Raw genomic sequence first — 23291 nt, 5'->3', positions numbered from 1 at the left:
AACGCCGGATTATTATTTGCTTTGCCTACTCCGATGAGAATAAGAAAGTCTGCCGTATATTTATATATACACTACGGAAAATAATGTAGACGTCGTAGCTGTGTCGTAGTAATCAGTGTTAGTGTCAGTGATAGTCACGTTGGGCGACAGGAAAAGTGAATGGTTACTCTCGGTACGGGTACACACCGACGCAACGGCATTCATTTCTACCAGTAGCGCGATTAATTTGTACGTGTAGTAGGATTACGTCTCTCCCTCGTTTTCTCCTTCCCGTTCATCTTGTGTTCGTTAAATATATTCACACATACACATGTACGTGTGTACTCGAGCCAATGTAACCCGGCACGATGGTGTGTGTCGCAAAATAAGCAACACTGATGCAGATATGCACCGAGCAATTCCGCAACTTAAAGCGCTTCGTGTTTGCACTATTGTGTAGACTCAAACGAGGCGAACACCACTGAGGCTGTCGTTCTCTACTTTTTTGTACTATCATACATATATATATATATATATATATATATCTTGCTGCAGATATATCACTTTCAATGGCCGCGAGCGTTTGCCCTCAAGTCCATTTAAAGTAATATTTATGGCTTTAACCGGACGATGATCGTGAATCGTGACTCACCAACGCGCGTGGAATTCCATCCTGCGGTCAGTGTTGATATTTTATTAATTTTATTGTCACAACTCAAATCACATATACATTTAATGCAATACATAATACTTAATTTTTTAAAAATAATATATATATATTTCTTATACAATACATCGGAGTCCAGGTGTAATTTAGGGTTTGAAAATTTTAACCTGTTCATTCATTTGCCCGAGCATTAAATCCAGTTGACCCAACTCTCATAACCACCTTTACTGCCACTAACATTTGTTATTACATATATATGTACACATACGACGCTGTACAGGAACCAAACTGGCTTCTCTCCCTAGTCATCGTAGCCCTATACTAGTTCTGCTCCGTTTCAACACAACAACAATAACAACAACATAAAAGGTGGTGGTCCCTTATTCCAAGAATAATAATAATAATAATGACAATACCAAGTATGTGGACATCAGTTCCGGGGTTCTTCACTTCACATGCCTGTGGAGGCATGACCGACTAGAATTAACCATAATAATAATAATAATAAGACAATACACGTTATCTACCTGGAGCATATCACCAGATAGCAGTCCGTGAGTTACCGAATCACCGCCAATACCCACTTCAACTAGACACATTCATTGTGTACCCGTTTTTACTGCAGTGCCAGGACAATCTAGACGCCAGCAAGAGGAAGTGAGGACAAAACTATTATGTGTACATACATTTATACATATATATGTATATGGAGAAGGAGAATAAGCAAACAAGGAAAATAGCGAATGGAGTAGAGCTCGTCGTTGACAACTCCTACCTCAACTAATCCCCTTGGTTAAATCTTTTATCTCTATTTCTGTTTCTATCTCCATCTTTGTCTCGGGTCTTCCAATCCCCACTATCAGCGCAACGTCAACCAGTACAGCCAGCAGGTCATGCTTGCTGTGGTTGTACGTGATGTAAAAAATACAAGTAAAGGCATCTTATTACACTCATACACATATATATATATATATATGCATGTACATATATATTCTTGTACTCTTTCACCAGTCTGGGTTGCTCGCCTTGCCGTTACTCGCTCGGCCTCCTGGTCCCTGGTCCCTGCCTCACCTTCAGCACCTCTTTCACCCTACATACTCCCAACAACTACATACTCCTATTATATCTGGTTCAACCTCGCATCGCATCGCACAATATAATCCACATACATTTATAATATAAGCAATGGTAGTTATGTCTTATTACAGACTCGTATCACACCAACACGCTCATGTCAGTCTTGGCCGCAGCCTCAGTACAGACAAAACGAGTAGAAGAGTGAGCATTCACTAAGTGAAGGACAGAGACAGACAACAAGAGAGTTAGTAGTCGGAGCCTGTTTGCGTTCGATACACGGAATCACCTCGTGGTTCTCGGAACGCGGCAGACTGTCGCCAGTCACGCCAGACGGCGCATCGCTCGCGCGCAACATCGTCGTTGATCCTCGTCAGCGGCACCCGGCACATCATCAGGCTCTCGGGCTTTCACAGTCGGCTACTCGTTCCTTCCTATGCTCTACTACGTCAGTGTATACATATATAGTATTAGTGTTAGTACTATATATATATACCCAACCAGTCGGCATGTGAATGTCTCAGTACACCAACACCCGTCCTCACCACTACCAGGAGAAAAACTTACTCTGAGCTGAGTAAAACTTACTATAGGTATACTACGCAACACAGTACAGACGGAAACCCACACACACACACACGAAAGAGTCAGAGTAGAGCTACACAACTCCGCTACGGTCTCGCTCTACTCGTAGAGCGGCTTACCCAGACCCGCCGAGGCAGAGGGAAGGAGAGACAACTCCTGAAGAGGAACCGAGACGGACAGCAAGAAGCAATGAGCGGTGGGGAAGCAAAGAGTCGACTGCGCGCTCACCCACGACCCACAGACACCCCGTGCATACAGTCTGGCTGCCAGCAGCAGCAGCAACAACATCTCGCCCGTCGTCGCGCACGACTATTACGCAATCATAACAATACAACGCGCCACGATGCGCTAATATTTTTTTTCATTTGCTGTCAGCTTTTTTTTTTTTTACAAACTATTTTTCGACATGTGCAAGTGCGAGTGATTTACTTTGGAGTACGTTACGTAAAAGTTATCAACAAAGATAACACTTGACTTTTTTAAAACTCGTCAACGTCTAAGTCTACGTCTACGTCTACGACTATATCCACATCTGTGCAGCGGGACGATTGTTTGAATTTGAAATAGTAATCGGGTGTTTTTTAAAAAATAACTTGCATAAGTAAACGCGTGGTAATGACTCTCAAGGTTGCCGCTAACGGAATTCGGGCGCCTTCGCAGAAATGACGCATGAGTGTAAACAATCGTTGAGTGGCGCGATTCTCTGCCGCTGACGTCACGTGCGAGCGATCTCCGGGATACCCACCCGCTCTCGACCTCTCTTTATACTTTTATTATTATTAATATCACTTTTTACACATTTACTACTTTACAAATATATATACAACTACATATATATACATATATAAATTTATCTCCAATTAAATTGTCAAGCAGATGATCCTGCGAATTTACCACCAAGATAAATCGCTTGGAGTTCGTGGAAATGTGAAGGGAAAATATTTGAATTCTTCCGAGTTTCGAGTACTCAAGTGCAACTACAGTTAACTATCTCTAAGTCATAGATAACAATTACTCTTCCGGAAACCCAGGTAGCAAAGCAACAAGGGATTAGGGAAAATTAGTGTCCGGAAAATGTATACCTGGAAAACAAAATATTCAATGAAAAATATATTTTCAGACAATTAAAAGGAAGTAACAAGTGTACAGAACAGAGTTTAGTGTAGGCCTCTAGCCTTGGTTTGAGTTGTTACTCGTTACTGTTACTACAACCACGACGACGACGGCTGTTTAAGTAAAAGTGTGCAAAGCAATTAGGCGCCAGTGACGTCAAGGCTAGACACTCCAAGTCACATGAAAAGTGTTTAGTTCTGCTCCCAGTGCTAAAGTGTGCGGTTTGTATGAAACCTTATTTTTATTTAAAGTATACTCGGCTGCTGCTGGCCGCGTGCATCAAATTTAATATCGCGTGGGAGTTAAATTATTTTTGTATTTTACTGTCAGTAAAAAAGCTGAGTTTTGTTTAATCGAGTCGGGATTCCTGATAAATTATCAAGAAAATCCGAATCTGAGTCTGAGTTTGGGTCTAAATCTGATACCAAGAATTGGAGTAACTGAGGTCTGGACCCCAACTGACCATTTAACCCGCCAGTGTACACTAAGTGTGTACAGGCAATGACTAACTGCGCGTCAAGTGTGTGGATTGTAAAAGGTATCGAGGCAACTCGGCAGCGCACACTCTCATCATCATCATCATCATCCTTGTCAACGTCGCCGTCAGTTTCATTGCCACTTTATTGCTGCAGCGATAGTGGTAGTAGTGTTGTCTGTGATTATAAAAACCGTGGTGGTATAAGTGGGAGCAATTGTGGCCACCGGACTGCTGGTGGTGGACTACTGGTCTACACGAGGACGAGATTTGCATAGCAAACAGATTGACATAGCACTGGGTAAGTTTACTTGATATAATAATCACCCAGACTAAGCCTATAGCATGCCAGAGTAATACGTAAGCTGTCTTATACTGTACACATTTTTATTACAGCTGATGAATCAACTATTTGATATTTTACATTAAAAAATAAGTTGTCATAAGAAAAAGTTGGAGACTATTTATCAAAGCAGTTTTTTTATATAAAACGCTTTTATATTTTAGAGTAAACAAATAAAACCAGGCGTGAGTAAGAAATTGATACGCTGGCGTACTGGCGTACCAGCGGACGATTGTAGAATGGGGGAATCCCCTTTACTTAATTATTATTATTATTGCTGGTAGTGTCGTGGATGCGATAGGATTAGAGTGGACGCGACGTGGTTGTTATGGAAGTACAGTATGGAGTATTGCAATGGACTAGTACACAAACCGATACGATACGATACGACTGCGACTACGACATAGTATAGTACAGAGAACAGAGGGAATGGGAAATGAGCTAGATGGTATTACGTGATACGGCTGTGTGCGTCAACTGAAAGTAGTCTGGCGACATGGAGTGCATAACTGTTTGTGCAGGATACCCGGATTGACCAGTAGGTATGTTTTATTGTGCATGTGTAGGATTTATCCCATTATGTTTGATGGTATGGACTGCAGGTCGAATGTTTAATCGGACGGATGCTGTTAAGGCTGGTATGGACCAGGCTGCTGCCGTGTCATGTCATGGCATAGATGTAGAAGGTGGAATATGACTAGAGAGTGTAGGACATGAGGACTAGACAGAGCTCCCCGAGACGGTGGATATAATACTACATGACTATAAGAGAAGAGAGTTGCCCGATTCGTTGTGATGGGATGGGATCATGGGATTCGATATATAATGCGAGAGAGCCCTGGTTGCGCAGATGGAGTAACAAGTGAGCGGCAAAGCGGTGTTGCCATGACGACAGGTGAACCATGAGCCCCCGCGGCTACTCTTCTTATCCCTGTTGGTTGGATTGGGACAAACTGCCGTTGCCGTTGCTTCCTTTCCTCTTTACTTTATCGTCATCATCATCAGCGATGTGTGTGTGTGTCAGAATGTATGACTGGTGTCCCTGTTGCGTAGTATGGGTACCGCGGTATTGCTCTGTAGTGCAATACTTAAATAAAAGTATTGTGGTGTTGAGCTGGAGCTGAACCTACACAAAAACTCACTCGTAGACCTGGCGATGCTGTGACGTCGACCTCAACACACCCCACACTCCTACTCGAGAAGTCCTCTGCCCACTCTTTTTTGTCTCTCCCGTTCCCTCTTACCCGTACCGCTGGACTACTCCACTTAGTTTACTCTTTCATTCTCCTCTACTTCTCTACTCCTCTTGTATCCTATCCAGGGTCCACGGATATTCTCGAGTTAACTTAACGTTTCTTACCCACGATAAATAAATAAAAATGAGAGAGAGTAAAATACGTTGGTGTCTCTTTTAAGCTCTGCTCTCTGGACTTGGTATTTTTTTTATCGTCTTTATTGTTAGCCTGAGCCAAAGTGTACCTTCGACCGAGCGAATCAGCGGCTACGAGTTTTCTCCGGTACGGATTCCACTGATTTATTTTTACGCCAACAGATTAAATTAGTTGTCTGTCATGCCTGGATAGATGTCCGTATTTTATTTTTAGACGATTGAAAAAATAGTTAAATTAACTCACGGAATTCCCTCATCGAAAATTCCTAAACTGCGATAAGATATTTAAATAAAATATATATGTATATATATATATATACAAATGCAATGAAAAAATGAACCGCAGATAAAATTGTTAAAATTTTTCCATTCTATGAAAAGTAATAACACAGTCACTTATTTATTCCCCGGCAGAAACTGACAGCGCATTCACGCGATTCAAATGTCACCTTTGACTGACCTGAATCATAATCTCATCCTATCCACTACTCTCACATATAAATTTTAAATCGGCGACATTGTTCAAGCGTATCCATCTGTCACCCATTCACTGAGCGCAATTCTAAGCGTAAGTGAATAACCCACCGGTAGGATCACCGCGACATCCACGATATCTATATACAATAATAATAATAATAAAAAACAAATTTTTACCATAAACTTCGGTCGATTACCATAACAATAATATGTATAACCAGTATACCATATACATAAATATTTCAAATTCACCCTTCTCCCTCTATGACCCAGAAATTAACCGAAAAAATTTATCGTTGCTTTCTCGAAAAAAAAATACATACATATGTTTAAATAAAAAAAACATATATGTACGCGTGTTCGGGAATTTCGACACCGTTACTTCTTTATATATAAAAAAAAAATATATTAAATTGTGTGTACGTCCCTCTGAAATTTGCCTACTTTCACCTCCATACTCTGACCTAATTCTTTCATTTAAAACACGTGGAATTTGTGAAAAGATTTTCTCGTGTCATGAAAGAGAAATCATCATATTTTATATACATATATATCTTATCTACGCAACAACAAAAATAAGAGCCATATCAAAATTCTGTATTGGACTTAAAAAATAAAGTTATTACGTACAACTAAAAATATATTACGAATTTATAAATAAATACGAAGTCTAATTGATACGCAGAAATAAACAAGATAAATTTAAAAAATAAATAAAATTCCCGCGAACGCTGTAGGGTTTCGTAGACGAGGTGCGTGACCTGGTCATTCGCCTCGCGCTCCGCTAATAAATTTTAGCATCCGATTGTTGCAAAAAAATTACTATCAGAACTAGACACATATGTGTATATATGTATATATTCATATATACACATGTATGTCGTCTATATAAGTAACATCGGTATCTAATGATCGGCGACTTTGTCTCCCACCGGAACCCAACCCGGGAACTCGCGTTATCGCGGGTCGAGTAACTGACGTACAGAAAGTACTTTGAGTAATTTAACATACGGTAATGTTTATGTTAGCAAACAGCTCGTTGTGTTGACGATACGATGATGTGGGAGACTATATATATGTAGAATGAATAATATATGAGGAAAGCAAAGCTGTATGTAGTCTGGTAGCTGTTGAGCTGCAGAGTAGAATACAAGAGGATAGGAGCGAGATAACCGAGTGGGGGAATCCCCAGTGACGGTTCTTGTGTGTAGAATTAAATGGTAGCTGAGTCCTCATGTGTGACTCACTTTCCAGCAACTTGCTACTGCACTACTCGTATCGCCATCGCCTCGGGATTCTCCCTACTAGTTTTATTTATTTATATTATTATATTTATAGGCAATAATAAATATATTTATTATTAAACGGATGACTTTTACTAAAAATATCTTTTCATTGACATTAAATTCAAATTTAAATATAAATACGCGGTAAATAATTCTTATTATCTGATAAAACGCGGGTATTTTATTTAAAAGTCATGAGCTTGAATTATTTTGAAATTTTTTTTTTTTTTTATTTTACCACGGTATTGTTTATTTTTAAAATATAGAACAGACAGAATTAATATTGAGTGGATAATTTAAATATAACTGTTGTGTTATTTTATCATCGGTGACGCAGTATTAGAAAAATATAAACAACAACAATAATAATAATAATGCGGTGAAAAAAAAATTAATTTTGAAAAAAAATATTTTCTTGAGTAGTAAATAAATAAAAAGTTTTATATTTTCATTTCATATCTCATTTGATAGAAGAAAATCGAAATTTATTTGCAGTACTCCAAAAAAGATCAGGATTTTGCGAACTGAGCTCCGATTTCTTCGATTAAGAAAATTATTTTTAATTAAATATTCAAATTTTTTCATTAAAAATATATTAGATTTTTAATTTCTAGTATCGTAATTTCTTGTAAGAAGAAAATAAAATATTTTTTTTTTCATTAATTTTTCTTTTTGATTTTTGATTTCTTTTTCAAACAATAAATTATAAAAAAAAAAATATTTTAGAAAATTGCACCTGTAGTATTTTAAATTTTCTACATGTGCATTTTTTTAGTTTTTTTTTTTGTAATTGATTTTGAAAATAAAATCCGAAAATTTAAAACTGTCTGTGAGATTCAAGATCACAGTTAGCCTGTCTAATAATTTTTTGATTTTTTTTCAAAGCAGTAAATTATAAAAAAAAAAATATTTGAAAAAATTGCACTTATAGTTTTTTAAATTTTCTACATGTGCAATTTTTTTTTTTTTTTTTTTTGTAATTCATTCGATGAAAAAAAATCCAAAAATGTTTAATTGTCTGTTAACTTCTGGATCATAATTAAATGATACTGATGTCTAATAATTTTTTGATTTTTTTTCAAAGCAGTAAATTATAAAAAAAAAAATATTTGAAAAAATTGCACTTATAGTTTTTTAAATTTTCTACATGTGCAATTTTTTTTTTTTTTTTTTTTGTAATTTATTCAGTGAAAAAAAAATCTAAAAATTTTTAATTGTTAACTTCTGGATCTTTTTTCTTCCAGCGTAATAATAAAAAAAATAAGACAGAAAGTAATAAAAGGTAAACTTGGTTATTAAATCTTATCATTTTGAACGACTATATATATACAAATATATATAGTATATATTTTCAATCGACGTATCAAGTCGCTGATTCATTTAAAAATAAATTGTTTAATACCATGGTATGAATGTAAAAAAAAAAAACAGATAAATTGTAATCAATGATGATTTTCATATTTATATATATTATTTATTTTTATGGAGATACAATTTAATAGTCTTTGTTATCATGCAGTATCATTACATCAATATATATTTATATAGTCATTTTCTATATAAATATATTTTTTTTGTTTTTTTTTTAGAGTGACTTTTACTACACAAATTGACACGTGTACAGGCATGCGATGATGTTATGAATTAGTATGCATACTCAATGTTAATGTATGCGTTGTTAATCGGCTTATTGACAGAGTAGTCACCTTCTATTTGAATTATTTTACACGGTGTTTAATTACTATTTTATTTATTTTATTTTACTTAAAGCAATTATTGGCAATGATGTGCTATATGTTATATGTTAATTAACATATTAATAATCAGACGGAAAAGTACATAGATATGAATTATCAAGCGATTGGCATCATCGTATAAGAGTGCGTCAATCGTACCAGGTCAAAAGAGATTTATTTAGTAATATAATAATATTGTTGTTATTTTTTTTTAATTCTGATAATAGAGTTGAGAGAGATGATAAATTATAGAAAAAAATATTTTTATTTTAAATGAGGAATGTGGCAGATATGAGACAATTTATAAATTTTCAGTAAATTAATTAGTTAATTAATTAAAATTAATAAATTATCAGATACATTCAGTAGACAGTTGGCAATTATCGGATTTTTTTTTCAGCGAATCAGTTACAAAAAAAAAATAAAAAAAATGCACATGTAGAAAATTTAAAAAACTACAGGTGTAATTTTTTCAAATATTTTTTTTTTTATAATTGGCGGGTTTAAAACAAATTAAAAAATTATTAGCTGTCAGTTAACTTCAGTATCTTATTTTTATCCGCAAGTTAAACAGTTGATAATTTTCAGATTTTTTTTCAAAAAATAAATGAAAAAAAAAATGCACATGTAGAAAATTTAAAAAACTACAGGTGTAATTTTTTGAAATATTTTTTTTTTTTATAATTGGCGGGTTTAAAACAAATTCAAAAATTATTAGACGTCAGTTAACTTCAGCATCATAATTTTATCCGCAAGTTAAACAGTTGATAATTTTCAAATTTTTTTTCAAAAAATCAATGAAAAAAAACGCACATGTAGAAAATTAAAAAAACTACAGGTGTAATTTTTTCAAATATTTTTTTTTTTATAATTTATGGTTTTAAAAAAAATTCAAAAATTATTAGCTGTCAGTTAACTTCAGCATCATATCTTTATTCGAAGTTAAACAGTTGATAATTTTCAAATTTTTTTACAAGAAATTAATGAAAAACAAACGCACATGTAGAAAATTAAAAAAACTACAGGTGTAATTTTTTCAAATTTTTTTTTTTTTTTATAATTGGCGGTTTTAAAACGAATTCAAAAATTATTAGCTGTCAGTTAACTTCGATATTATATTTTTATGATCCGCAAGTTAAACAGTTGATAATTTTCAGATTTAAAAAAAAAAATTAATGAAAAAAAAAATGCACATGTAGAAAATTAAAAAAACTACAGGTGTAATTTTTTCAAATATTTTTTTTTTATAATTGGCGGTTTTAAAACGAATTCAAAAATTATTAAATGTCGGCTGACTCGAGTATCATATTTTTAAATATTGTATGGATTTAAGTAATTGACAGTGAAAAGTATTAATATATATGAATATATATGTACATATATGAGCAAAAGTAGAGAATGGAGTGTGGTGATGTATAATATATTTAAAGTAAAGTTATTATATCGTTTCATATAGAGGAGTATTTTAGAGTTTAACGGTTCGTTAATTATTGATGATAATTAATTCGGATTTAATATTCTCTCGAGGGAGAATGAGGATAAGTGAAGAATATAAGTTTTAAATGATTCGTATTTAAAGACAAACGATTACAATTAATACTATAACAACGTATGTATATATATGACAGCGACAACGATTTGAACTTATGAACTCTGACGCTTCCGGTTTCGCAATCACTCACCCTGAATCCATTATATTAATGAAAGAATAATTTAATTGTCGTGATTTTACGTCGAGTTATTTTTTTAACTTATCGATTTATTTATTTTTAATCGATTTTCTTTTTTTTTCAATTAAATTATTTCAATAATTAGAAAGCGCTTTTATCATAATTAATATCTGAAATTTTATAATGATAATTAATCTCATAAATTACTAATAATTTTCACTTCACTTCGCCCAGAATCGATTTCATTTTTTTTCTGAGTTTTCAAATTTGCATTTAGTAGTTTCCGTAAAAAAATCAAAATTGTGGGCGAACTAGTACAGATATGTGAAAAATGTATGAGGGCACTTTTGTAGCTGAGGAAATTCTCTAAAAAAAATGTCTCATTACATTTTTTCATAAATGCAATTATTTTGACGTAATTGCAATTTAAAGTAAAAAAATTAATTTATCCATACGATCTTGAAATTAATTTCTTATTTATTTTCTCTGTAACTTTGAAACTATCAGAGTTACGTCAATAAGCGATCTAAAGTTTTTTATAGCAAATTAAATTTGCTACAACTTTTTTTGAAAACTTTTTTTTATAAAATCTATAATTTGGCCACAAATTTCATTTGAAAATAAATTCCGCTCTTTTTTTACAATTTTCTAAATAATTTGTTGTTTTTGTTACAGAGACTCAAGCAGTGGCAATGACAGACCCCCAGTTAGCGAACAACACTAGTTGTAATAACAATAACAAAACAAACCCAAGTACAAATAACAATAACAATAATCATAGCAACAATAACAATAACCACAACAACAACAACGATGGAGAGCCAAAGTACTTGCATAAAAAGTTTAAAAAGATGGCGACTGTCGAGGTGTCGTCACCGCTGGAAATCAAGAAAGAATCAGCAAAAACTATCGTGCATCAGACTGAGTCCTCTGAGGTCACCCGACGAGGTCCATCCAATGACGTCACCAAAAACATTAATAATAATAATAATAATAGTAGTAGTAGCAACAAAGAGTCTTCCAAGGCCAAGGAGTCTTCCGAGAGCGGCGGCGAGCCCGTCGAGACTAAAAAAACGGGATACGTCTGTCCTTACTGCAAACTTTCTTGTTCGAAACCAAGTGTCCTGCAAAAGCACATAAGAGCCCACACCAATGAGCGGCCATATCCCTGTTTACTTTGCGGGTTTGCTTTTAAGACAAAGTCCAATTTATATAAACACCGGAGGTCAAGAGCTCACAGCGCTAAGGCCGAGGGTACTGCCGATCAAGCTGGGAAGGTAAGTCATCATTTATATATTTATATATATATATATATACAACCATTTATTTATATTTGCAATCATTTTGTATCTATTCAAAGGTATCAGAAGATTCGGACATAAGTTTGTCGGACAGTGCAAGCAATGGAACGGGAACGCCACCGCCTCCGCCTTCGTCGGTGGTATCATCTTCCAATCAACTCGAACATAACACGAAAACCGTTAAAACTGGCAAGATATACAAGCCAAAGTTTCATACGGCTCTCGAGTCTGTAAATAACGAGACAGGAAGTTTATCTGTTTCATCGGTTCCCGCTACCGCGACCTCAACTTCGTCCTCTTCGTTGCCCAATGGAACTTCTCTGTCTCCAGTGACTACGTCAATAATAAAACCCAATCCTGAACAATTACAAGAGCATATTGACAAGATAATTACCGACAACCAGGCGATTGTCGAAGCAGTAGACCCGCGGCTCCATAAATTAATGCATCGGCAGCAGCCGCAGGTGGCAAAATCCGCCGAGCAGCCGCTCAATTTGTCTTCCTCAACTGAAGAGACTCTGTCACTGTCTCGCAAGCGCTGCCACAGCGAGGGCTTCGTCCAGGACAAAAGTCTCAAGCCAGGAAATCAACCAATAAACCAGGGATCGATTATCAAAGACTTGCTGTTGAAAAATCGCGCCAGCGCTAATGACGATTTTGTGTGCACGACCTGCAAAATATCTTACACGAGTGCCGACAACCTCGAAGCACACAGACGTTACTATTGCAAAGGATCTTCGTCGTCGTCGTCGCTGTCGCCGTCGTCCTCGGCCTCGCCCTCGCCGAGTCCGAAGCGGGAGTTCCAGTTGGACTTAGAGAAGCGAGACGAACTGGATAGCGGGAGTAAATCAGCGGAGTATTACACCAGCGTCAAACCTCTTCCTTCACCAGGTCCTCTATTGGGCAACACACGGCTCGTCGACGCTTACGCTCCGCCAATAAAAAAGCACAGACTCACTGACCTGAGTATGCCTCCAACGAGTCTAAGATCACTCGAGGAATTATCAAAGTACCCGCGGCCCAATTCTCTGCAGATGTTCGGCGGACAAGTAAGAATACTAGACAATACTGGGGAAACAAAGACAATGAGGATCGAACCCAGACAAACAAATTCACCAACAACCGATGATAGTATGAGTAATCACAATAGCGGTAAATCAACCGGCGGATCTTCATCTGAAACCTCTTCAATAGTCGTGCGGTCTAGTTTACACTCGGGTGGGACGATGGTTCATAAACCACCGGGTGGAAGCTGCTCCAGTGGTGGTAATTCAGTGAGCAGCAGCACCACCACCAATTGTTCATTGTCGAATTCCATATCGATTGCGGCAAATGCTCCTAAAATGCTGGCACCAATCATACCAAACATATCAACCCCAAATATTGCACCGACAATGACGTGCTACGGTAATTATTTAGAGCCACGATTAAATCCGCTGACGATAACTGCCTACAATCCGCTTACTCTTCCGCAGTCTGGTATAACGAGCATTTTACACGGTGGTAAAATAATCCCGTATGTACCGGGAATGCCGGGTCCTCATACGCTAATGGGTACGTCGGCTGACATATCACAGCCATCACCGACCGACTACAAAATAGTACCGGGTATTCCTGGACTTGAAATGATACCCGGATCCCAGCCACTGGACCTGGCGAGTTCTGCTAAAGGTTTGCCGCCTTATGTACCTGGTATTCCTGGACCGATGATACCAACTGAGCATGACCAGATGAAGCCTCTTACTTTCGGACCACTTGACCTGGCGAAAGACACCAAAGTCCTCGGAAGTTTCAAGCACCCGAACAATGGATCCGTGTTGTCGCCTAAAGTAATAAATCAATCTGTAAAATTCGATGACAAATATCGCAGACTTTCTTCTTCAAATCTTACAGAGCTTAAAAATAATAATAATCCTGATTCGGATACCGATCGCCATATCCTCAAAAATTCAAAGTACAAACTCGAGCCAAGTTCACGTAAAGACAATTGTTGTTATGACAACAAGAATTTTAAAACTGACAATATTAATAGTTACAGCAATGGCACCTTTGAGAGAACTTCGCCGAAGCTGAATGAGAGCCGCAAGCGGCCCGCGAGTTGGGGTGACGCAGACAACTCGATGATGATGACAAATGACAGAGTCAGTCCGTCAGTAAAATACGACTCGCTGGAAAATGGAAGGACTAAGATGTCACCGGAAACAGTCACTGCTACTGTTGCTGCTACTGCTGGTAATTTATTTTTAAATGGATCTCGACCACGTGCTGAAAGTGTACCGCCGGTGATAATAATGGACCTGGACACCGCGAGTATCCAACAAGAGCAACGCAAGTCTTCGCCAGAGTTGATAGTTAGTCTAGACAGCAGTAAGTCATCATCGTCATCGGAATTGACACAAGAGACGTCGACTAAATTTCTCCGGCCCTCATCTTTGCCGCTCAAACCCGGGACATTTACACCAAAGAGACATCACGGGATAACACCGACTCTTAATACACTACCGCTGATAAGTCCGGAAACTCCGCGACCCAGGAAATCTTATGGTCAGTTGTATCTAAACGGACACGCCTATACATATCTTGGTCTCAAGTGCTCGACCCGGGCGTATTACTGTACAGTAAATCGACCCCAGCCGATGTACGTTCTCCAGCGTCAGACTCTCTCGATGTATTCGAACTGGAAAATATTCAACCAACCTCCTCAGGACCTGGAGCTCGACCACTACGACTCGCGGAACCGCCCGTCGAATTATACCACCGCGGGTAAAAAACACGAGGCGATTCTCACCCACTCCTCCCAGCGACCCGCGGCTCGGCTGAACTCTGACAGCTCGGGTGGCCAGGAGACAGACGGCAACAGCCAAAAGTTGACGAGGAGAATAAAAATATTCGACGGTGGATTCGAGAGCAACGAGGACTACACGTACGTGAGAGGGCGAGGGAGGGGCAGATATGTGTGCGAAGAATGCGGAATACGATGCAAGAAACCGTCGATGCTTAAAAAACATATCAGAACTCACACAGACGTCAGACCTTACACCTGTAAATACTGTGCGTTTAGTTTTAAAACAAAGGGTAATTTAACAAAACACATGAAGTCGAAAGCGCACTACAAAAAGTGCCGGGAGCTTGGTATTGACCCAGTGCCGACGACCGTTTGCGATGAGAACATCGACAAGGAAGCTATCGCGAGACTGGTTGCGGGTGGGGGTGAAAATCCCGAAGAGTCGTCAGACGAAGAGGAGGAGACGGACGCCGATGAAAGTGAGGAGTCTGGGAGCGAAGAACATGAGGCTGCTCAAAGTCTGCTGAGTTTGTCTCAGCTGAACCAAAGTCAAAGTAACAACAAAAATAACACTGGCAGCAGCAGTAGAGTCCAACTGCCTCCGGGTCTGCTACCTGCCAGTCGACCTACGACTTACCCCTACACTTTAACAACTTTACTGTCAACGACAACTTCAACCACCACTACGACGACTGCAACCGCGAGTTTATCAGCATCTACTACCAGCACTTCAACAGCGACGGTTATTCAAAGTGAATCCTGTAATCGATACTACTTTCCGTCAAGCAGATCCCTGCAAGATAATTCCCGGGACAGCGTAATACGATCCACCAAAGTAGAACAACAAGACACCTCCGATGACGTACCACCAGAACACAGCGCTCCGGTAAACGGAGAGGGAATTATTGAGGACCAGACGACGCGTAATATCGGAGCTTCTCAGCCGATGGATCTGAGTACCACGAAAGTGACACCCGGGTTTGATGGCTGCGTTGTAAAAAGATCATCGTCGGTGGACATTCTCACGCCCGTGTCTGAGCCAATTCTCATGCAAACCATTGTCCAGACTATGGAAAGGCTTCCCCCGCAAGGCAGAGAATGGAAACCCGACGCAGAGGGTCACATGCTCCAAGCCTATTTGACTGAAAGACACGTCATGGACAGTAAGATTAAGCAACAGTACCGGGTCGGAGGAGCTTCCAAGCATGAAAACAACAAAAAACAAATTGTTTTTTCGAATAAACTAGAGAACTGCTTTGTCAGCAACTCACGTAACAGCAACTTGTTCTCAAACTCAACGCCTACGGTAACTTACACTGATCCCAGTCGGATGCATCATCATCTTCAGCAGCAGCAATTGATTGTTGGGACCAAGAAAGAAGACCCAGTTAAGGTTGAAGTAAAAACCAGCGAGCGGAGGCCTTTTGATATCGATTCACTTCACTATCCTCTCACTAACCCGAGGGATAATCAGCAGCAGGACATTCTGAGGCTGTCCGCGCGAGCTAATCAAGACTATTCTCCCTTGATGCCGACTAGACTAAATTACCCGCCGGAGATTAACACCCGTGAGCTAATTGCTCACGAGCAAATTAAAAATAACAGTGAGACCAGAGAAAATGGTGTTGCTAGTCATGAGAGACAAGACTTTACCCCGTCACCTGCCAGAGAACCGACAACACCATCGAGGTACGAGAGACCTCCGAGCGCTGCTGCTGCTTTACCAGAGTTCAAGGTACCCTGCTCTGAGTTGAAGCCGATTATCAACCAGGACCGGGAACAAATTGACACTAAACCGGGTATTGAGTACAGGGTAGCGATGGAACCATCAAAGATCCTGATTCCCGAGGTTAATTTGGCGAGACAGGGCCACGTGGTTGCCGACGCGCGAAATAATTCTGATAGAGTTGCGGTTGATGTCAAAATAAATATTGACAGTTTGAATAAACAGGCAGTTGGCGGGTGTGCTGTCAATGTCGTCGACAGTATCAAGCAGCAGCAGCACAACGTCGCCAGGAAAATGGTCGTCGGGGGTCCAGGATTCAGGTCTACGTCTCCATCACGCGGAAACGGCAAACCCATGGCTGAATTTCTGCCACCGTCCAGTATTGCGCCGAACTACGTGAGGTAAAAATCAATTTTTTTAATTAGTAAATTATTTTTAATAATTAAAATTTGAATCATTAATTAATATTTTATATTTGGTATCACAGTATAGGAGAAGACGGCCGCAGCACATGCGGGATTTGCAACAAAGTCTTCAACAAGCCAAGCCAACTAAAACTTCACATCAACATCCACTACTTCGAGCGGCCGTTCAGGTGCGAGAGTTGCGCGGTCTCGTTTCGCACAAAGGGCCACTTGACGAAACACGAACGATCGGTTTCGCACCACAACAAGGTCAGCATGACCTCGACATTTGGCGCTGCAACGACGACCAATCCGCGGCCATTCAAGTGCACCGACTGTAAAATAGCCTTCCGTATACACGGACATCTTGCCAAACATTTGAGAAGCAAAATGCACATAATGAAACTCGAGTGCATTGGGAAATTACCATTTGGCACTTATGCCGAAATGGAAAGATCGGGAGTTAATTTAAATGATATTGACACCACTGATTGTGACAACAGTCTCGCTAGTCTTCAGGTAAATTTATCACTCACTAATTTTAATCATCTGAAAATTAACAGACTATCAAACATTCTCGGATTTTTTTTTTATTAAATGAATTACAGAAATAAAAAAAATAAAAAAATGCACATGTAGAAAATTAAAAAAACTAGAGGTGCAATTTTTTCAAATATTTTTTTTTTAATTTACTGTCTTGAAAAAAAATCCAAAAATTATTAGACATCAGCATCATTTAATTATGATCTAGAAGTTAACAGACAATTAAAAATTTTTGGATTTTTTTTTCATCAAATGAATTACAGAAAAAAAAAAAAATATAAAAGAATGCACATGTAGAAAATTTAAAAAACTATAGGTGCAATTTTTTCAAATATTTTTTTTTTAATTTACTGTCTTGAAAAAAAAATCCAAAAATTATTAGACATCAGTATCATTTAATTATGATCCAGAAGTTAACAGACATTTAAAAATTTTTGGATTTTTTTTTTACCAAATGAATTACAGAAATAAAAAAAATAAAAAAATGCACATGTAGATAATTAAAAAAACTACAGGTGCAATTTTTTCAAATATTTTTTTTCTTAATTTACTGTCTTGAAAAAAAAAATCCAAAAATTATTAGACATCAGTATCATTTAAATGATACTGGAGTTAACAGACGTCTAATAATTTTTTGATTTTTTTTTTAGACGACAAAACATAAAAAAAAAATATTTAAAAAAATTGCACCTGTAGTTTTTTAAATTTTCTACATATGTATATTTTTTTTTTTATTTTTTTGCAATTGATTTGTTGAAATACGAAAATTCAAAAATTTTTAAACGTCTGTTAACTTCAGGATCATATCATTTAATTATGATCCAGAAGTTAACAGACAATTAAAAATTTTCGGATTTTTTTTTTACCAAATGAATTACAAAAATAAAAAAAATAAAAAATTGCACATGTAGAAAATTAAAAAATCTACAAGTGCAATTTTTTCAAATATTTTTTTTTTTAGTTAAAAAATGATTAGACGTCGGCTAACTTCAGTATCATATTTTAATTACCCGTTAATTAATTATTGTATTTAATTATTTTAGATGCTGGCTAAAAAATTGTACGATCAGGATCCGAGTAAAATAGGCCAGTGGGATGCGGAAATGATACCAGCGTACCATCAAGCAACGACGAGTGGAGGGGAAACTTCATCTGATGAAGGAGAACCCATTCATCCATTACCGGCAACGACAGCCGCAACAACGACCTCATCTCCGTCATCATTCACAACTTCACCGACTGTTGATATATCATCGGTGTCGCGAGCATATCATCACTTGCCTAATTTAGTTGTTAATGACCATAACAATAAATCACCCGTCGAATCTCACGTGCCAAATTCACGATTTGACGATAATAACTTATCTTCTTCCTCTTCGTCGTCTTCTTCTTCTTTGCCGTACAAGTGCCAAATGTGCGCTGCGTCATACAGGACCGGTGGTGAACTACAGGTCCACTGTTTTGTCGAGCACAATGTTGACAATAGAAATCACGATTCCGGTAAAGAAAACACTCATATTAAAATAAGTAACGAGGATACGAGTAATGTACATGATAAAAATGACGACACATAGTGCCAAATTTACGCTCACAAGCGGCCATACGAAATCTTTATTTTTTAAATTTTCATTGCTGATATTTATCACAACAAATATCTCTGCCGGTCGATAAATCACAGGATCATTAATCGCTTATTTATAATTTTATTTAAATCAATTTGTAATTAATAGGGATGTGGAAATTCAAAATATTCGATTCGAATTTCCAACCGGATAATTTGAATTTTTTTGGAAAGTTTTGAATCAGAGAACTAACTCAAAATTTATTTTGAACAAAATTATGATATAGAAAATATAAATCAGGCACGAATTTATGAGATAGTTACTTTTGGTTACAGAAAAAAATTAAATGTGTGAAAGCTGATCAAAGTTTTCGCATATGATTCAAAATTTTAATAAAATAATTTGAATTTTTGAAAAATTTTCGGAGTATGTAAGAAATTGATTTATTTACAAAATCGAATCTGTCAAAAATTGGTAATTATTTATCACATTGAGTTAAAAATTCAAAGCAAATATTTGAATTTAAATTAAAATTCAAAAATTTACTTTAATTAAAACTAATTGTTGAAAAAATTCAAATTAAATACTTGAAGGCTGATCTAAAATTTCACATACGATTCAAAATTCTAATAAAATAATTTGAATTTTTGAAAAATTTTCGGAGTATGTAAGAATTTGATTTAATCAAAAAATTGTAACTGTTAAAAATTGGTAATTACTTATCACATTCAGTTAAAAATTCAAAGCAAATATTTGAATTTAAATTAAAATTCAAAAATGTAAATTAATTATAACTCTAATTGTTGAAAAAATTCAAATTAAATATTTGAAAGCTGATCTAAATTTTCACATACGATTCAAAATTCTACTAAAAAAATTTGAATTTTTGAAAAATTTTCGGAGTATGTAAGAATTTGATTTGTTTCAAAAATTGTAACTGTCAAAAATTGGTAATAATTTATCACATCGAGTTGAAAATTCAAACCAAATATTTGAACATGAATTAAAATTTAAATTAATTATAATTCTAATTGTTGAAAAAATTCAAAATAAATATTTTAAGGCTGATCTAAATTTTCACATACGATTCAAAATTCTAATAAAAAAATTTGAATTTTTGAAAAATTTTGATTTATTTCAAAAATTGTAACTGTCAAAAATTGGTAATAATTTATCTCATTGATTTGAAAATTCGAACCAAATATTTGAATTTAAATTAAAATTCAAAAATTTAAATTACGTTGAAATTAATGTGAAAAGTTTTTTTCCCTAATTCATGACGTCATTACAAAAAAATTAAAAATGACTTGCAAAAGTTGAAATTTAAAAATTCAAAATCCGAATTATTTTATAAAAACATCCCTATTAATTTACCACTAAAATTTTCACAAAATCACTCATAAAAATTACAAACTCTATCACAGTACATAATTATTTAAAATATTGACGCTATATTTTTAATTAATGCAATGAGCTAACATGTGATCTAGAGTTTTATAAAACAAAAAAAAATATTGTAATTTCAAGTATTGCATTAACATAAATGAACAAGTTTATATAAATATCTATATTTGTATATATGTATACTAAACCATTATTATTACTATAATTACTATTAACTTTTAATTAATTTATGTAACTCAGGAGTATGACTACAATTATAATCACAAATTAAAAACTATCAATAATTAATATCAACATACAGCCATCAGTAATAAAGATCTTAATATTATCAGATCTAGATGGGCCTAGTGAACGTTTGTAAATTTGTATAGTAGACTAATTACAACTCACAAATTTTAAAAAATCATCCATTAAAAAAAAATGGTTGGTTCAAATTAAAATAGTCGTAATTATAAGCGCGCTGTAAATATCTAATCAAGTAATCAGATAATGATTACAATAATTACTATCATCATTTATAATTAAAGTGTCTATTGAAAGTCCAATTAATACGAACGATATTATTTATTGAGCTACAAGATAAAAAATATGTAACGATAATTATCATTGTGCTCAAAATAATTACACACAATGTCTTTCCTAACGCATAATCACATTACTTCGATAATCATTAAACTCGTACCTACTAAATGTGCTTGAGAGTGAGATATAAATATATATATATACATATAAATATAAATATATAAAGTAGATTTAAAATAATAAATTTAACCGCACAATTATATACAACGAGGGATCATTAAGGGGGATAATTGTTGCCAAACGTATGAATGACGTAGTTTAGATCTTTATTAATTAAAAAAAAACAAATTAGTTATATTATTATTATTATTATTGATTATAAAATGTAGTATTTTATGTATGTAATGCCCGTCGTGCAACTTATTAATTAAAATGGTAATGAAAGTTGAGGCGTAAATGATTAAAAAAATATATATGTATACAAGCGTCCAATGCCGGGTCAACGTCTTTATTTTTTGATAATATAAAAATAAAACATATCAAAAATTAAATTATTATAGTTTTTATTATTTCAAGTTTGAGAATTTGAATTTTATTTTTGGGATATTACTCGTGTGAAAATTACAGGCTGCTTGCATGCGCTCTGACCCATGCGAGTAATTAATCTACCTGAAGATCGAAACATTTTTCGCGCAACGAAAATTAAAACTTTATGTAATTTGATTGCTGAAGGGGTAATTGGTGACACGACCGATGATCCGAGGACAATTCGCGTGCCAAATGCCAAAAGGGCTTATTACAGCAGTTAGATGGGGTTCCATGCCAAAAGGGCGTATAAAAAATTTTTTTTGCCATTCTTTTTAGAATCGCTCGGCTTTGGAAATTTTTTTTTTATTTTTAGGCTTAGAACATGTTTACAAAACGATTGGCACCAAAAACTAAAAAATTATACGCCCTTTTGGTTCTTCAAAGCCAAAAGGGCGTATAAAATTTATACGCCCTTTTGGCATTTGGCACGCGAATTGATCCGCGACAATTGATCCTTGCGACGATTGATCCGTCGATAAAATGCGTGTAACATGAAAAATTACGCCCTTTTTTCACTAATTTGTGTGAAAGTATATTTTTTATGTTACACGCACACAAAATTAGTGAAAAAAGGGCGTAATTTTTCATGTTACACGCATTTTATCGACGGATCAATCGTCGCAAGGATCAATTGTCGCGGATTAATTGTCGCGGATCAATTGTCCTCGGATCATTTGTTACGTAACCGGGGTAATTCGGGGTACTGCAATTTTCAGCCGATATACTGGCGCCTATGCGAAACATTTCAAAAATTTAAATCTAGATTTTTTAAATTTTATTTTGTTTTATTATTTTCGTTCTGCAAAAAACGTTACGATTTTCAGGTACATAGTAATTAAGGGTGTAAGTGGTATGACTGAAGTTAGCCGACGTCTTATAATTTTTTGACTTTTTTCAAAATGATAAATAATTTTAAAAATTGCACCTATAGTTTATTAAATTTTCTATGTGAATATTTTTAGTTTTTTTTTGTAATTGAATTGTTAAAAAAAATCTGAAAATTGTAAATCGTCTGTTAACTTCTGGATGTAAAGATGTGGGGTGTAGACGTTGAGGTTTGCTTCCAAAGTCAGTATTAGATAACTTGTACATAACACTCATGTATCAACTTTTAATCCTCGATCGTTTCCTGGCTAATTTTAAATATATATATTATTGTAATATCTATCTTTATATATATTTAGTAGCCTCGATATTGCTGCTATTTTTATGAACTATTTAAATTTTGTATAACTTACAAAATTTATAAAGGATTTAATATTTCAATAAATAACTCAGCAGCTCAATTCTACGGATTTTATTTATTATCGTTAATTAATTAATAAAAAAATTAGTAACAGGGTTGCAAAATTAAATTTTTTATAAATATATGGTCGACTTAATTAATAAATTATTGGGTATGAGATTTCTTATTTTTATTAATTTTGTGAATAAAAAAAAAGAAACTGATTTAAAAGATCAGATAAATTATTAATTAAAGTAAAAAAATCCAGTAACCGATCAGTGAACCAGTACTCGATTACTTCATGTATTTGAATATTTATATTTACTAAATTTTACTAGATATAGATATACAAATATATGAGTGATCGGGTACTAGGTCTATTACTTCGATTATAGAAATATTTGAATATCAATATCGATGTCTAGGGTCTTCCATT

The 23291-nt window shown here is 35.4% G+C and overlaps 1 protein-coding gene across 1 annotated transcript; it reads left to right on the top strand.

Moving 5' to 3' along the window:
- The first annotated feature begins 2465 nt into the window (after positions 1-2465).
- On the top strand, positions 2466-19737 carry LOC130670744 (uncharacterized). Its single transcript, XM_057474218.1, has 5 exons — positions 2466-4194; positions 11471-12072; positions 12156-17008; positions 17095-17530; positions 18598-19737. Exons 2-5 carry the CDS (start codon positions 11488-11490, stop codon positions 19126-19128), a joined length of 6405 nt encoding a protein of 2134 aa, XP_057330201.1. The 5' UTR covers positions 2466-4194; positions 11471-11487; the 3' UTR covers positions 19129-19737.
- Positions 19738-23291: the final 3554 nt, after the last annotated feature.

Source organism: Microplitis mediator, chromosome 7, assembly GCF_029852145.1.
Source record: "Microplitis mediator isolate UGA2020A chromosome 7, iyMicMedi2.1, whole genome shotgun sequence".
In the NCBI taxonomy this organism is placed as follows: Eukaryota; Metazoa; Arthropoda; class Insecta; order Hymenoptera; family Braconidae; genus Microplitis; species Microplitis mediator.
This window is presented reverse-complemented; position numbering and strand designations above follow the sequence as displayed.

Excerpts from the sequence above, each read along its gene's own strand:
- LOC130670744 (XM_057474218.1), top strand. The coding sequence starts at position 11,488 with ATGACAGACCCCCAGTTAGCGAACAACACTAGTTGTAATAACAATAAC. Across the intron at positions 17,009-17,094 it reads ATTGCGCCGAACTACGTGAG|TATAGGAGAAGACGGCCGCA; the intron begins GTAAAAATCAAT and ends TTGGTATCACAG. Across the intron at positions 17,531-18,597 it reads ACAGTCTCGCTAGTCTTCAG|ATGCTGGCTAAAAAATTGTA; the intron begins GTAAATTTATCA and ends TAATTATTTTAG.